General features: G+C 43.5%; 1 protein-coding gene across 1 annotated transcript in view; it reads right to left on the reverse strand.

The window, feature by feature from the left end:
* Nucleotides 1-654: 654 nt before the first annotated feature.
* Nucleotides 655-13,818, reverse strand: part of arid3c (AT rich interactive domain 3C (BRIGHT-like)) — a 62,021-nt gene continuing 48,857 nt past the window's right edge. The window contains exons 6-8 of the mRNA XM_031740055.2: nt 4,954-5,202; nt 3,051-3,140; nt 655-837 (exon numbers count right to left, since the gene is read on the reverse strand). Of these exons, the coding sequence (XP_031595915.1) occupies nt 671-837; nt 3,051-3,140; nt 4,954-5,202 (506 nt within the window). The 3' untranslated portion in view covers nt 655-670. The remainder of the gene's footprint in view (nt 838-3,050; nt 3,141-4,953; nt 5,203-13,818) is intronic.

Below are 13,818 nucleotides of genomic sequence, written 5' to 3' on the forward strand. Positions count from 1 at the left end.
GGGCTGGACCAGGTGACCCTGAATCCTCCCTTAGTTATGCTGCAATAGACGTAGGCTGCCGGGGATTCCCATGATGCATTGAGTTTTTCCTTTCCAGTCACCTTTCTCACTCACTATGTGTTAATAGACCTCTCTGCATCGAATCATATCTGTTATTAATCTCTGTCTCTCTTCCACAGCATGTCTTTATCCTGTCTTCCTTCTCTCACCCCAACCGGTCGCAGCAGATGGCCCCGCCCCTCCCTGAGCCTGGTTCTGCCGGAGGTTTCTTCCTGTTAAAAGGGAGTTTTTCCTTCCCACTGTCACCAAAGTGCTTGCTCATAAGGGGTCATATGATTGTTGGGTTTTTCTCTGTATGTATTATTGTGCGATCTACTGTACAATATAAAGCGCCTCGAGGTGACTTCTGTTGTGATTTGGCGCTATATAAATAAAATTGAATTGAAATTAAATTGAATTGAAAATTGAATTAACCCTGCGGAGTGGGGAAAGGGGGGCAGGTAGATGTCTATATGCAACAGTTGCTTTTTAATCAGCAGTTTGCTCACCTGTGTAGAATCATGTGGATGTCGAGTAAACCACAACTGAAATAAACTGCAGTTAATCTGATGATTTAGTAAAATGGTTCTTCTTACTGGGACTGGAGGGGGAGGTGAGAATAAGTGGAGGGTCAGGGGGAGGTGTTTCGGTGTCCATGGAGAGAAGAAGCAGAGGATGAGGAGGATGAGGAGGGCTGGAACTTTGTAGGGCTGTTTTTTCCCTGAGTCTGACAGCCATGATGTTTCCCATGGTGTCCTGCCATCCCTGCTATGGGCGACTGCCGAGCAAACAGGATGCCTGTGGAGAAACATCAAGCCTAAGTTAGCCTTGAACTCCGCGCTGTCCTAACATCAGATTTCAGAGTGTGTTTGTTTCAGATGCTTAGGACCACAAAAGGATTTATTTTGGTATCCCTCAGAGGTAATATCAGAAAAGATAAAATGGGTCTTGGATCTGACCAGGGAAATGAAATTCATAGGCTGACAAAAAACATAGTTTTGTTTGTTTGTTTTAACAAGCAAAAGGAATAATCTGACATAAGACACACTTACAGCAATAGTATTATAGAGTATGAATGCAAAAACTGTTTTTAATGGGCATGTGTGGCATGTTCACTTATTAACCCCGACAAATTAACCAGACTAAAGACCCTAACATACATTTGGTAGCTGTTCAATGGAGCACTCAATATGAAGTCGAATGAAGGAGGTTCATGAGGAAAAATGTTGAAAAACCAAAAAAACTGAAACTTAAAAAGTGGCCAGATCAACAATCTAGTATTTTTTTGTAAAATAAGGAATACCCAGCTAGCTAAGTAACACTAAAATGTTTGGAAAATCATGGATGACAACTAAAGTGGATGAATTATGGGAATTGGGAATTGATTACACAGCAGTGGAGAGTAGACTTTATCACAGTAGATGTCTTTCTGAAAGTGCTGTAACTAAGTTTAAGAATATAATCCACCCACTGTTATCATCTTCAATGCCCTGTACCAACATAGAGCAGAGCAGCTATCTGAACGCTACTCCAACAGAGGTCGATTATCTGGTTAATAATTTGACCTCCTCACTACGTACGACTCTGGATACTGTAGCTCCTGTGAAAACTAAGGCCTCAAATCAGAAGTACCTGACTCCGTGGTATAATTCTCAAACACGTAGCCTAAAGCAGATAACTCGTAAGCTGGAGAGGAAATGGCGTGTCACAAATTTAGAGGATCATCATTTAGCCTGGAGAAATAGTTTGCTGCTTCATAAGAAAGCCCTCCGCAAAGCCAGAACATCTTACTATTCGTCACTGATTGAAGAAAATAAGAACAACCCCAGGTTTCTCTTCAGCACTGTAGCCAGGCTGACAAACAGTCAGAGCTCTACTGAGCCAACAATCCCTTTATCCTGTCTCAGAGTGATGCTGAAAAACTAGTTCATGCATTTATTACTTCCAGGCTGGACTACTGTAATTCATTATTATCAGGAAGTCCTAAAAACTCCCTGAAAAGCCTTCAGTTAATCCAAAATGCTGCAGCAAGAGTACTATGTGTTAATAGACCTCTCTGCTGAATCATATCTGTTATTAATCTCTGTCTCTCTTCCACAGCATGTCTTTATCCTGTTTTCCTTCTCTCACTCCAACCAGTCGCAGCAGATGGCCCCGCCCCTCCCTGAGCCTGGTTCTGCCGGAGGTTTCTTCCTGTTAAAAGGGAGTTTTTCCTTCCCACTGTCACCAAAGTGCTTGCTCATAGGGGTCATATGATTGTTGGGTTTTTTCTGTATCTATCATTATAGGGTCTACCTTACAATATAAAGCGCCTTGAGATGACTGTTGTTGTGATTTGGCGCTGTATAAATAAAACTGAATTGAACAAGATTTAGCAGAGTGAGACTGCAGTGACACATTCAACCTGTTCAGTGCTGAAAAAATGGCAAATTTGTGCTCCTCATTCGAAGACACTGTGGACACTGAAATCTACTGGTAATTGCAAATTACCAGTTAGCAGGGACCCATCACCAGCTATGATCCTTCAGATAAGGTAGAGGCCAGTTTGAAACATACATAGTCTTTGTACAAGTTTGAGGTCCAGTGGGTGAGTGCCTTCTACAGAGTGATCTGAGAATAGCAGCTGGAAGCTCTGTGGAGATGCTTGAGAAGAGAGACCTGTTCTGAACTTCAGAGAGAGCTTAGAGATGATAGCATGATGATATGAATGGGCTATGTTAAAGGACAGATGCAGTAATTACTACAAGGCACAAGCTACTTGTATCCACACACACACACACACACACACACACACACACACACACACACACACACACAGAAAATAAACCTTCAAATTCACAGGCCCAATTTTGAGATATTTAACTTTTTTAACACTATTGGACTGCCACTTCATTACGATGGATTTTATAGCAAAGACATCAAATTGTGTAGAGGACTAAGCACCAGGGTGCTCCTATAACTTATTGAATTTCCTGCCTGCAATTACATCAGCAAACGGCCCCTCTATTTACCTGTGTAGACAACTCCATTTATTTCTATTGACATGTTGATGCTGCTAATGCCGTTGGTAGACAGGTTCAATGCAGTCTCTTGTCTATCATCTGTCAAGAGAAGGGGCACAGAAGGAGAGAGAAAAAAACTCAATATGAGCATTTAGAAAAGGAACAGAAGAAGCAAGAAGAGTATTGGTGATAATTCAGAGAGTGACAGGATAAGGAGAGCTTTATTAAAGAGTTCTGGGGAGAAAGAACTGTCAAAAGATGGCACAGCTATTTCTGCATGTCAATTATGGATGAATCCTATCACAACACACAGTCGGAAAACTTGGCCAGGTTCTTAAATGACAGAAATGTCGTTAACTTTTGCCATTTCAGAATGGAAACCAGCAGAAAGAAAGCGTAGCGTGTCAATAGTACTCTAAAACAAAACATGAAAGCAAATAAAATAAACTTTTAACTGAACAAAATCATCCTAAGAGAACGGACAAGCCGTGCACACAGTGATCTCAGCTGGTGGCTGCTGCACTAAAACATCTGTAAACACACATTTATCCATTTAAGAGACAATAATAATAGTTTTTCAGTGTAATCTTAAATAACAGGGTTTGTTTTTGACAGAGCCAGATGGCCAGTGTGGGAATTAACCTCATTCTTCCATCACCTATCAAATTCAAGGCAGCTATTATGACTAATATGTGCGAGGCACTGGTGCACACAGAAATGATATCACACTTGAGTAGCTGGGCCTCTCATTCTTCCTTTAACCGCTATCATTAAGTCATATGTGACTTATGGATTTTCATGAGCTGTGCTGGCTGCAGCCAAAGCCCCGGCAGAAGGGCGCACTCAGTCATGATCAGCATGAAAAAAACATCTCTGAGTCTGATGAGTCTTTAATGACATGTTACATGATGAATTCTCTGTATGTTACTGACTGTTTGCTGTTTGTGACACATTTTTGAGTCAGGCTCAGATTTACACTCAAATCAGCCTTAAATGTGTTTATACAGACATAAAGTGAACATATTTAGTCCCAGACCATACTGTATTAGTAATAATAGTTAAATTCACATGTGAATGAACATCTGTTCTGTGAAATGTTAATTCATGCTAACCACCTCTTACGTGTCTCTATGTCCAAGGTTCAGAAATGTTCTAAAACAGCTGAACTCAATAATTCCTGACAAATGTTAATAAATGTGTTTGTTTGGGGCTACTTCACCTCCTAGTGCCACAAAACACCTTTAACAGCAACACCATCTGAGTACAACCCTGCTCCATGTTAAACACTTTATTACTAAAATACTTCAGACTGTATCAGGATTTTGTAAAATGACACATTTAAATGTGATCATGAAGCACTGAACAGATGATGAAGTAGGAGCTTAAACAGCACATCTAACTTCGTTAAGGGAAACAGCATGAACAAGACTATAGAAGAAAAACCTTCTTAGTAGACAAAATTAGTGTGAATGGTAAGAAACGGCCTAAACAACTAAAACATCTAATTGTAGGATTTCTTTGCAACAATAAAAGGAACACAGGCTGCAACAGTGCTAAGCTATAGGAAAATCTATTTCTTTGTCCATTTAGGTTCTAGCAGAAGCTTCAGTGGACACCAGATTACATTAGATAGTATCATATCCATGAGCATCTGAAGACTTTCTGTTAATTGACCCTTTTTAATGTCCTCAGAAGTTTCATTGCCAAAGCCATGCAAAGAGACGGCTGTGTCAGGGCTACTGAGTATACAGAGGTCATGCCCTCAACACTGTTTTGGAAATTTAGAAGTTTACATTGTGAAATTAAAGACTTTACTTAAACTAGTTTGAACTGGAAAATGAAATGAAGAAATGACAAAGATTCACATACAACCCCAACCAAAGAGCATGCACTCAAACCTTACTGTCTTTACCTCTGTTGTTAAGTTTGATGTTGAGGGGTAGCTGGGAGGCCATTGCCAGCAGGTTTTGCTGCAGGGCATGCTGCATGATCCTCTGCTGCTCTATCATCGTCTTCTTTTGTGGCGGCTCACCACTGTCCAGTTTCTCTCTCAGCTGTTCCAGAGCGGCTGTCTGGACGGCCATGGCTGCAGCAGGATGGCTGCTGGGAGACATGGGGAGAGCCAGCTGCCTGGACAGGCAGCTGGCAATCATGGGTTCCTCTGTAGGAAAAAACAAACAAAAAAAGCCAATATATTACCTGTCCCTGCTCTTATACAATATTTACATTAATATACATACTCATAAAAACAGGCTCCTCTAATCACCTGTCCAAAAATCAGTATGATATTAGAGTGATTTCATTTTAACACAAAAATGATTTGACACAATAGTTCTTATAATAAAAATGTTATCTATAAATATATCCTTTTTGGTTCCTCACATAAAGAACAAACATTTCATATTTTATACAGGGTGGGCCATTTATATGGATACACCGTAATAAAATGGGAATGGTTGGTGATATTAAAGTCCTGTTTGTGGCACATTAGTATATGTGAGGGGCAAACTCCTCAAGATGGTGGTGACCATGGTGGCCATTTAGAAGTCGGCCATCTTGGATACAACTTTTGTTTTTTCAATAGGAAGAGGGCCATGTGACACATCAAACTTATTGGTAATGTCACAAGAAAAACAATGGTGTGCTTGGTTTCAACGTAACTTTATTATTTCATGAGTTATTTACAAGTTTCTCTTTGTTCACAGCCATTGACATGTCGAAGAGGTTAACACGTGAGGAGCGGATCGAAATTGTGTTGATATCTGGTGAACGCAGTAACCGGGTCATTGCAGCAGATTTCAATGCAAGACACCCTACGAGACCACCCATCTCCCATGCTACAGTCAGCTAACTGCTTGCTAAGTTTCGTGAAACTGGTTCAGTGTTGGATTTGCCAAAATGTGGACGCAAGAAAACTGTCACTAATGAAGAAACATCAGTGGCTGTCCTAGCTTCATTCAGCAAGAGCCCACAGCGTAGCACTCGCCGCATGTCACTGGAGAGTGGCATTAGTCGAACATCCTTCGGCGGATATTAGCTACTCACAAATGGCACCCTTACAAACTCCAGCTACTGCAGCATCTCAACGAGGATGACCCAGATCGGCGCACAGAATTTGCAGAATGGGCAAAACAAAAATTGGAACAGGACCCTCAGTTCACGCAGAAGATTTTGTTCAGTGATGAGGCAAACTTTTATGTGAATGGTGAAGTTAACAAAGAAAACCACCGCTATTGGTCTGAAACTAACCCACATTGGATGGATCCCTCCAAGACTGTTGGAACAACAAAAGTGATGGTTTGGTGTGGTATATGGGGTACAACGAGAGTGGGTCCATTCTTCATCAATGGAAACCTCAAGGCCACTGGATATTTGAAGTTGCTACATGATGATGCGTTTCCCTCTTTATGCACTGAAGCTGGCACGTTCCCTGAGTTTTTCCAGCAAGATGGTGCACCACCACATTATGGGTGCCAGGTCCCAGCATTCCTAGATGAACAGTTTCCTGGGAAGTGGATTGGTCGTCATGGGCCAGTTGAATGGCCCCCAAGGTCTCCCGATCTGACCCCCTTAGACTTTTATCTTTGGGGTCATCTGAAGGCAATTGTCTATGGTGTGAAGATACGAGATGTGCAGCACCTGAAACTACGGATACTGGATGCCTGTGCTGGCATTTCTCCTGCGGTGTTGCTATCAGTGTGTGAAGAGTGGGAGAAGAGGGTTGCATTGACAATCCAACACAATGGGCAGCACATTGAACACATTTTATATGTGGTCAGAAACTTGTAAATAACTCATGAAAGAATAAAGTTACGTTGAAACCAAGCACACCATTGTTTTTCTTGTGACATTACCAATAAGTTTGATGTGTCACATGGCCCTCTTCCTATTGAAAAAACAGAAGTTGTATCCAAGATGGCCGACTTCTAAATGTCCACCATGGTCACCACCCATCTTGAGGAGTTTGCCCCCTCACATATACTAATGTGCCACAAACAGGACTTTAATATCACCAACCATTCCCATGTTATTACAGTGTATCCATATAAATGGCCCACCCTGTACATTGTTTCCCTTTCTTTCTTCTAAGGATTTACATTATAAATGAATTTACAACAATCTGACACGTTTGTATTTGTTTGTTTCTATTTACTGAAGTATATTTAAGTAAAAGATTTGGGCTTTGCATTATGTGGCAGAATATCACAGGAAAGCCATGCAGCACATAGCCCACCAACAGTCTGCAGCTAAAAGCAGTGTAGTGAAAAAGTATTTTTAGTATTATATAGGAGAAGAAGAGAGTCTTTAGATCTGGAGACAAACAGGAGCTGAGAGTTGTCCAGAAGAAGCTGAAATGGAAGATAAGGCAAGGAACGGAAAACTACAGGAGGAAGATGGAAGAGCAGCTGCAACAGGACAACATCAGAGGGGTTTGGAACAGCCTGAAGACAATCTCAGGACAAAAACCAACCCCCCAGGCTGCAGGAGACTTGGGGTGGGTGAATGACCTAAATAAATATTTTAATAGGGTTTGATCAAACACCCACCCCTCCCACAGCATCGTCCCCCCTGCTGCAATCTCCTTCATCTTCAGGGACTGCCTGTCCTTCATCTCAGGACTTCACACCTCTCAGCTTCACACCTTCCAGCTCCCAGTCATTACACCCTCCCCCGGCTTCTGTGGACTCCAACATACACACCCCTCCCCCAAAATCCACTCTTTCTATCTCAGCACTTCAAGTGAGGAATGAGCTTCGCAAGATCAAGGTGCGGAAGGCTGCAGGTCCAGATGGCATCAGCTCCAGGCTCCTGAGATGCTGCGCAGATGAACTGTGTGGCATCCTAGGTTATCTGTTCAAGCTGAGCCTGTCACTGGGGAAAGTACCACAGCTGTGGAAGACCTGCTGTGTGGTACCGGTACCAAAGACCTCCCATCCCAAGGACCTCAGCAGCTACAGGCCGGTAGCCCTGACATCCCATCTGATGAAGACCCTCAAGAGGTTGGTTCTGAACCATCTGCGCCCCCTGGTGAGGTCTTCATTGGATCCGCTGCAGTTTGCTTACCAGCCTGGCATTGGGGTGGAGGACGCCATCATCTACCTCCTGCACCGAGCTCTGACTCACCTGGAGAAGCCTGGAAGCACTGTGAGGATCATGTTCTTTGATTTCTCCAGTGCTTTCAACACCATCCAGCCACGACTTCTGAGAGACAAGCTGGAGCTATCGGGAGTGGACCACCACATGTCCCAGTGGATACTGGACTACCTCACAGAACGTCCACAGTATGTGAGGTCACAGGGCTGTGTCTCTGACACGCTGGTCTGCAGTACGGGGGCCCCACAGGGAACTGTGCTGGCACCGTTCCTCTTCACCCTCTACACTGCAGACTTCTCCATCAACTCCCCACGCTGCCACCTGCAGAAGTTTTCTGACGACTCTGCCATAGTCGGCCTCATCACAGGTGAGGACAACTCGGAGTACAGACAGTGGACTCTGGACTTTGTAGACTGGTGTCAGCAGAACCACCTGCTGATCAATGCCGGGAAAACCAAGGAGTTGGTGGTGGACTTCCGGAGACGCAGACCCACCACACTGACACCGGTGAACATCCAGGGAGTGGACATTGAGATAGTGGACTCTTATAGGTACCTGGGTGTTCACCTGAATAATAAACTGGACTGGAGCCACAACACTGATGCTCTTTACAGGAAGGGTCAGAGCAGACTCTACCTGCTGAGGCGGCTGAGGTCATTTGGAGTACAGGGAGCGCTTTTAAAGACCTTCTATGACTCTGTGGTGGCATCTGTCATTTTTTACAGTGTTGTATGTTGGAGCAGCGGTTTATCGGCAGCTGAGAAGAAGAGGTTGGATAAACTCATCAGGAAGGCCAGCTCTGTTCTGGGATGCACCCTGGACCCAGTGCAGGTGGTGGGAGACAGAAGGACTCTGGCCAAAATAACATCTCTGATGGACAGAGTCTCCCACCCCATGCATGGAAATGTTGCTGAACTGCAGAGCTCCTTCAGTGACAGACTGCTGCATCCTCAATGCATGAAGGAGCGTTTCCGCAGGTCCTTCCTCCCTGCAGCTGTCAGACTGTACAATCAGAGCTGCTCCCAACAATCATAGATGTTTACATCTGTGCTGTAACTGCAATAAGTTAATCAACCGATTTGCACTACAACCTGGTTTGCCTCTTATCTGTAGTTATTTATATTTAATTTAATACAGGGCTCTAGAGTGCGACCAATTTGGTTGCAAATGCGACCAAATTTTTCAGTGGTGCGACTAAAAAAAAATATTTGGTCGCACCGGTGCGACGAAATATTTTCGGGTAACAAAAAAAAAAAAAAAAATCTCTGCAACTCTCCGTGTGGTCAACAACAGACACACATTATGCCCTATCGTGGACTAAACCAATCAGAGATAGTCAGGGGCGGGACCTCTCTGATTGGCCGTGGTCCAGTTGAAAGTGCAGGTGGATAGAGAGAGGTGAGTAGCTTGAATAAAGCGATATCAATTCATTAACGGATTCCACACAAAGACGTAAACACAGAGCGGACCCGACGCATCAGAATCAGCTTTGTCTTTCTCGGCTTTCTCACCCCACGGTCCGAACACGGACACGCTGTCGGAGCTCAGCGATTCTGATGCGTCGGGTCGGCGCTGTGTTTCCGTCTTTTTGCGCTGATTCTGAGCTGCAGGTTTTGTGTCTCCAACCAAAATTCGCCGAGCCAGCAGCAAAAGAAGCAGCAAACTACGCTTCACATTTGATCAATGTCGTCATGAATTCCCTCTGACTTTTGCTGTTTTGCTTCCACCACGATAAAAATCACACTTCATGCACAGCTCCCTCTCTCTCTCTCTCTCTCCCTCTCTGTACATCAAGAACAGTTTCCCGTCTCAAATCTCTGTTTTCTGCATTATTCATTCGCTTATTACCCACCAGTCTACCGTTGTTTACAGCGCTGTCGGCCGCTGTCTTTTTCTTTTCTTTTTCTTTTTTTCACTTAAATGACCTCGGACAAGAAAGCCTAATTTCTGCTGTTCAATACTGAAGAAATTTAAACTTCTTAAAATTATGCAAAATTGCAGAATATCTTTAAGGTTATCTGCTATAAAATGCCAGACCAGGAAAATCTCCTTCATGTTTTTCTGTGTTTTATTCTCAGTTACTTTGACACAAAGGCATCTGCTGTGATGTTCACAATTCTGATGAAGTCTCATGTGTATCAGTACTGATAAATGATCAGAATTATAATATTTCTGACTGTCTGAGGCTAAATTGAATCGAATCAGGACTTTGAGAACCAGAATCGAATGGATTATAGAAATCAGTGATGATACCCAGCCCTAGTGAGCAGCCTAGGCCCGACAGAAGTGGATGTAGCTGTGGGTAATAAGAAAAGATGAAAAGAACTATTGATAACTTTTGTGTTAAGTTAAGGCCTGATCCGTCTGAAATTCATAGCCAGCTCTGATACGGTGCCATCAATCTTTGAATGCTGAAAAAGCAGCAGTGTATCCAGAAAACACATTATATGCTGCAATAAATGCACTGCCCAAGTGTCCCCTCTCCCCACTGCCTTTCAGCAGCAGGCAGCAGTAAACAGGTCGTCAGAGGAGCCGAGATGATGATTAAGTTTAACATCTTCCACAATATTGACAAAGCAATTTAAGCACAAGTTTGTTAGTTAATAATTTAGAAATGAATATTGTCTGTATGGACTTCCCCCCAAAGAAAGTGCACATGTAAAACTGCCCATGTCAAAAAGTTAGTCTAGAGCCCTGTAATAACTGTACAGTACTCTCTGTATAGTTATTACATATTTACATTGTCCTTAATTGTCCTTAATGTAAATATGTAAGAAAAATATGTAAGAAAAATTGTGTATGTTTCTGTTCTGTGTCCTGTGTACTGTTTGTTTGTTTGTTTGTATATGTGTCTTTTTGGCTGCTGTTACAACCAAATTTCCCCTTGTGGGACAATTAAAGGATTATTCTATTCTATTCTATTCTATTCTATATCAGTTATTACAGTGTATGTGTAGTATAAAACTGTCTAAGCTGACAGGCAGAAAAAAACAGGGAGAAATAAAATAAAAGGACTGAGAGAAATAGGAAAACACGATGTATCACCGACTGCTGCACCTGTAAGAAAAAAACAAAGAAAGAAAAAAGCCACACAGTACCTGGAAAAGAAAACGATGAAAATGCACACATACACAAATCAACAGTCTTCTTGTGGTGTGTGAGAGAGTGTGGGAAGCAACAATAACCCCCCACCGACGAAGCCAGAGGCACATAGACAAAGATCCAGGACTTCTCGACCTCCAAGAGTACCAATGTCTAAGATGCACATAGCAGTGAATGGGTGAATACTGCAGCAGCCCCACCCACCAACCCCTGGGTAATGAAACTTCCCCCCAAGGCTCCATATTTATGGTGATATGTTGTGAACCACAGTGACTATAGTTTAATTAAAAAGGCTGGGCGAGTCATTGGGCAGTACAACCAGCAGAGGCATGTGAATGTCCCTGCCCACTATGGCCCAGTAATATTGTAAAGCCTTTCTCAAGTCAGGATTTGGCTCCAGGGAAGGGAATCCAGGAATCTGCGTAAGAAAAACACAGGGGATGTTTCTAAGGGAATCAAACGCAGGACAAACGCATGGAGGAGAAAGAGCCACCGTTTAACTGTGTAGTTCAACAATCCAGCAAAGAATGGCAGCCATCCACTACTTTAAGTAGTGGCTGCTAATAAGATCATTGGGATCAGAAGGGTGACTGCCACAGGTGTGCCAGGTCAAAGGTGGGAACTGAGTCTCACCCATGCACACAGACAGCAACAAACAAACACAGACAGAGGAGAGAGAGAAAGCTGAACCAGAGAGACAGGTAGAAAACAAACCCCAAAAAATCAGTCAGGGAGGACTGAGGGACCGTGACAGTACACACCCCGCCCTCGGCCACCCAATAGGCTTGTCATGATGCCGGCAGTGGAACTTCCTAATCATGTTTTTATCCAGAACTGGGGCCTGCGGAACCCAGGACTAGGAATGGGTATCGAAACCCGGTTCTTGTTGAGAACCGGTTCCCACTGTTTCAATTCCTTGGAATTGTTTGCCATTTTTCAAACGATTCCCTTATCGATTCCAGTCGCCCCGAATGACGTCACCACGTTGCGGAGCGTCATTTCCCTGGCAGGGCGCCTAAGCGGCTCAAACGCTCAAAAGTTTGGTTATACTTTACGAGAACAGATGACAACAGGGCAACTTGCAATACTTGCAAAGTAGATATTTCATTTAAGGGATTAAACACTACGAATATGCAAAAGCATTTGCTCACAAACCAAACGATGACCTTAAATGAATGTTGTGTTTTTAATTCCACTCCGGACTCGTGAATCTCAACCCAGCAGCAGCGGTAACGTTTGCACGTCCTCTCCCGTTAATACGGCAGGTAAATAATCAACTAACAGTGCATATTATGTTAGCGCGATCTGCCTTATTACGAAACCTGCCATTACTGTGCATTTAGGTGACCATGATGAGAGAGACAGAGTCTGGCTGGCAGTTCTCGCTGCAGTCTACCGGTAGCGTCTCCTTTCAGGCCAGGATAGACGAATGTCACCGAGCAGTGACTAAGTTTGTGGTCAAAGGCTTGCACCCATTTGCCACAGCAGATGCCCCCGATTTTCGGTAAGTGAATGTGTTTAATTGTAGGCAGGGACATTACTGGATATTCTTGTGTAATTGCTACAGAATAATTTATGTTATACTTTGTTATTGCTACAGAAGAATATTTATTTTATTATTTTACATTTACAGTTTTTTTTCCTGGGGACCCTGTGACACCCCATTGAAGAGCCGTAGGCTGTGGATCTCTTAAGATCTCACTGTTGGGTTTGTAAGGCCATGTTACTCCTAAATTTCTATCTTGTTCAAAGAGAAGATATAAAACAAAGTTCTAAGCTAATCGACCTTAGTGCTCTCCTTTTTTAAAAAGAATCGATAAGAGAATCGAATCGTTAAACAGAATCGAAAATGGAATCGGAATCGTGAAAATCTTATCAATACCCATCCCTACCCAGGACTGAGCTGAGCTGTATCCCTTCCATTCCATGGATGCCTCTCCCATGGTGTCTGAAATCCATAATCCATGTAATTGAGAAGGCAGGTTGCCCATCAATGACTCTGCTAGTGGTAGCGGTCTGAAGGATGGGCACAACGGACTGGAGAAAACAAATTTTAATTGGGTGTCATTAAAGACTTTGTGGATTTCTATGTTCTGGGGTAACTTGATATGGGCAGACACATGGTTAACCATGGAATCTAACTCTAAAGGCCCAATAAATTTAGGGGGCAGTTTTTTGTATTTTGAAAAGACGGGTAAAAACACGGCAGCACGGTGGCACGGTGGTTAGCACTGTTGCCGCACAGCAAGAAGGTCCTGAGTTCAATTCCAACATCAGGCCGGGGTCTTTCTGTGTGGAGTTTGCATGTTCTCCCCGTGTTTGCGTGGGTTCTCTCCGGGTACTCCGGCTTCCTCCCACCGTCCAAAGACATGCAACTTGTGGGGATAGGTTAATTGGATAAACCAAATTGCCACTAGGTGTGAAAGTGCGAGCGAATGTGAGTGTGAATGGTTGTCTGTCCTTGTGTGTTGGCCCTGCGACAGACTGGCGACCTGTCCAGGGTGTACCCCGCCTCTCGCCCCATGACAGCTGGGATAGGCTCCAGCGCCCCCCGCGACCCTGAAAAGGAGAAGCGGAAGCG

The sequence above is a fragment of the Oreochromis aureus genome, linkage group 12 (genome assembly GCF_013358895.1).
Source record: "Oreochromis aureus strain Israel breed Guangdong linkage group 12, ZZ_aureus, whole genome shotgun sequence".
Taxonomy (NCBI): domain Eukaryota; kingdom Metazoa; phylum Chordata; class Actinopteri; order Cichliformes; family Cichlidae; genus Oreochromis; species Oreochromis aureus.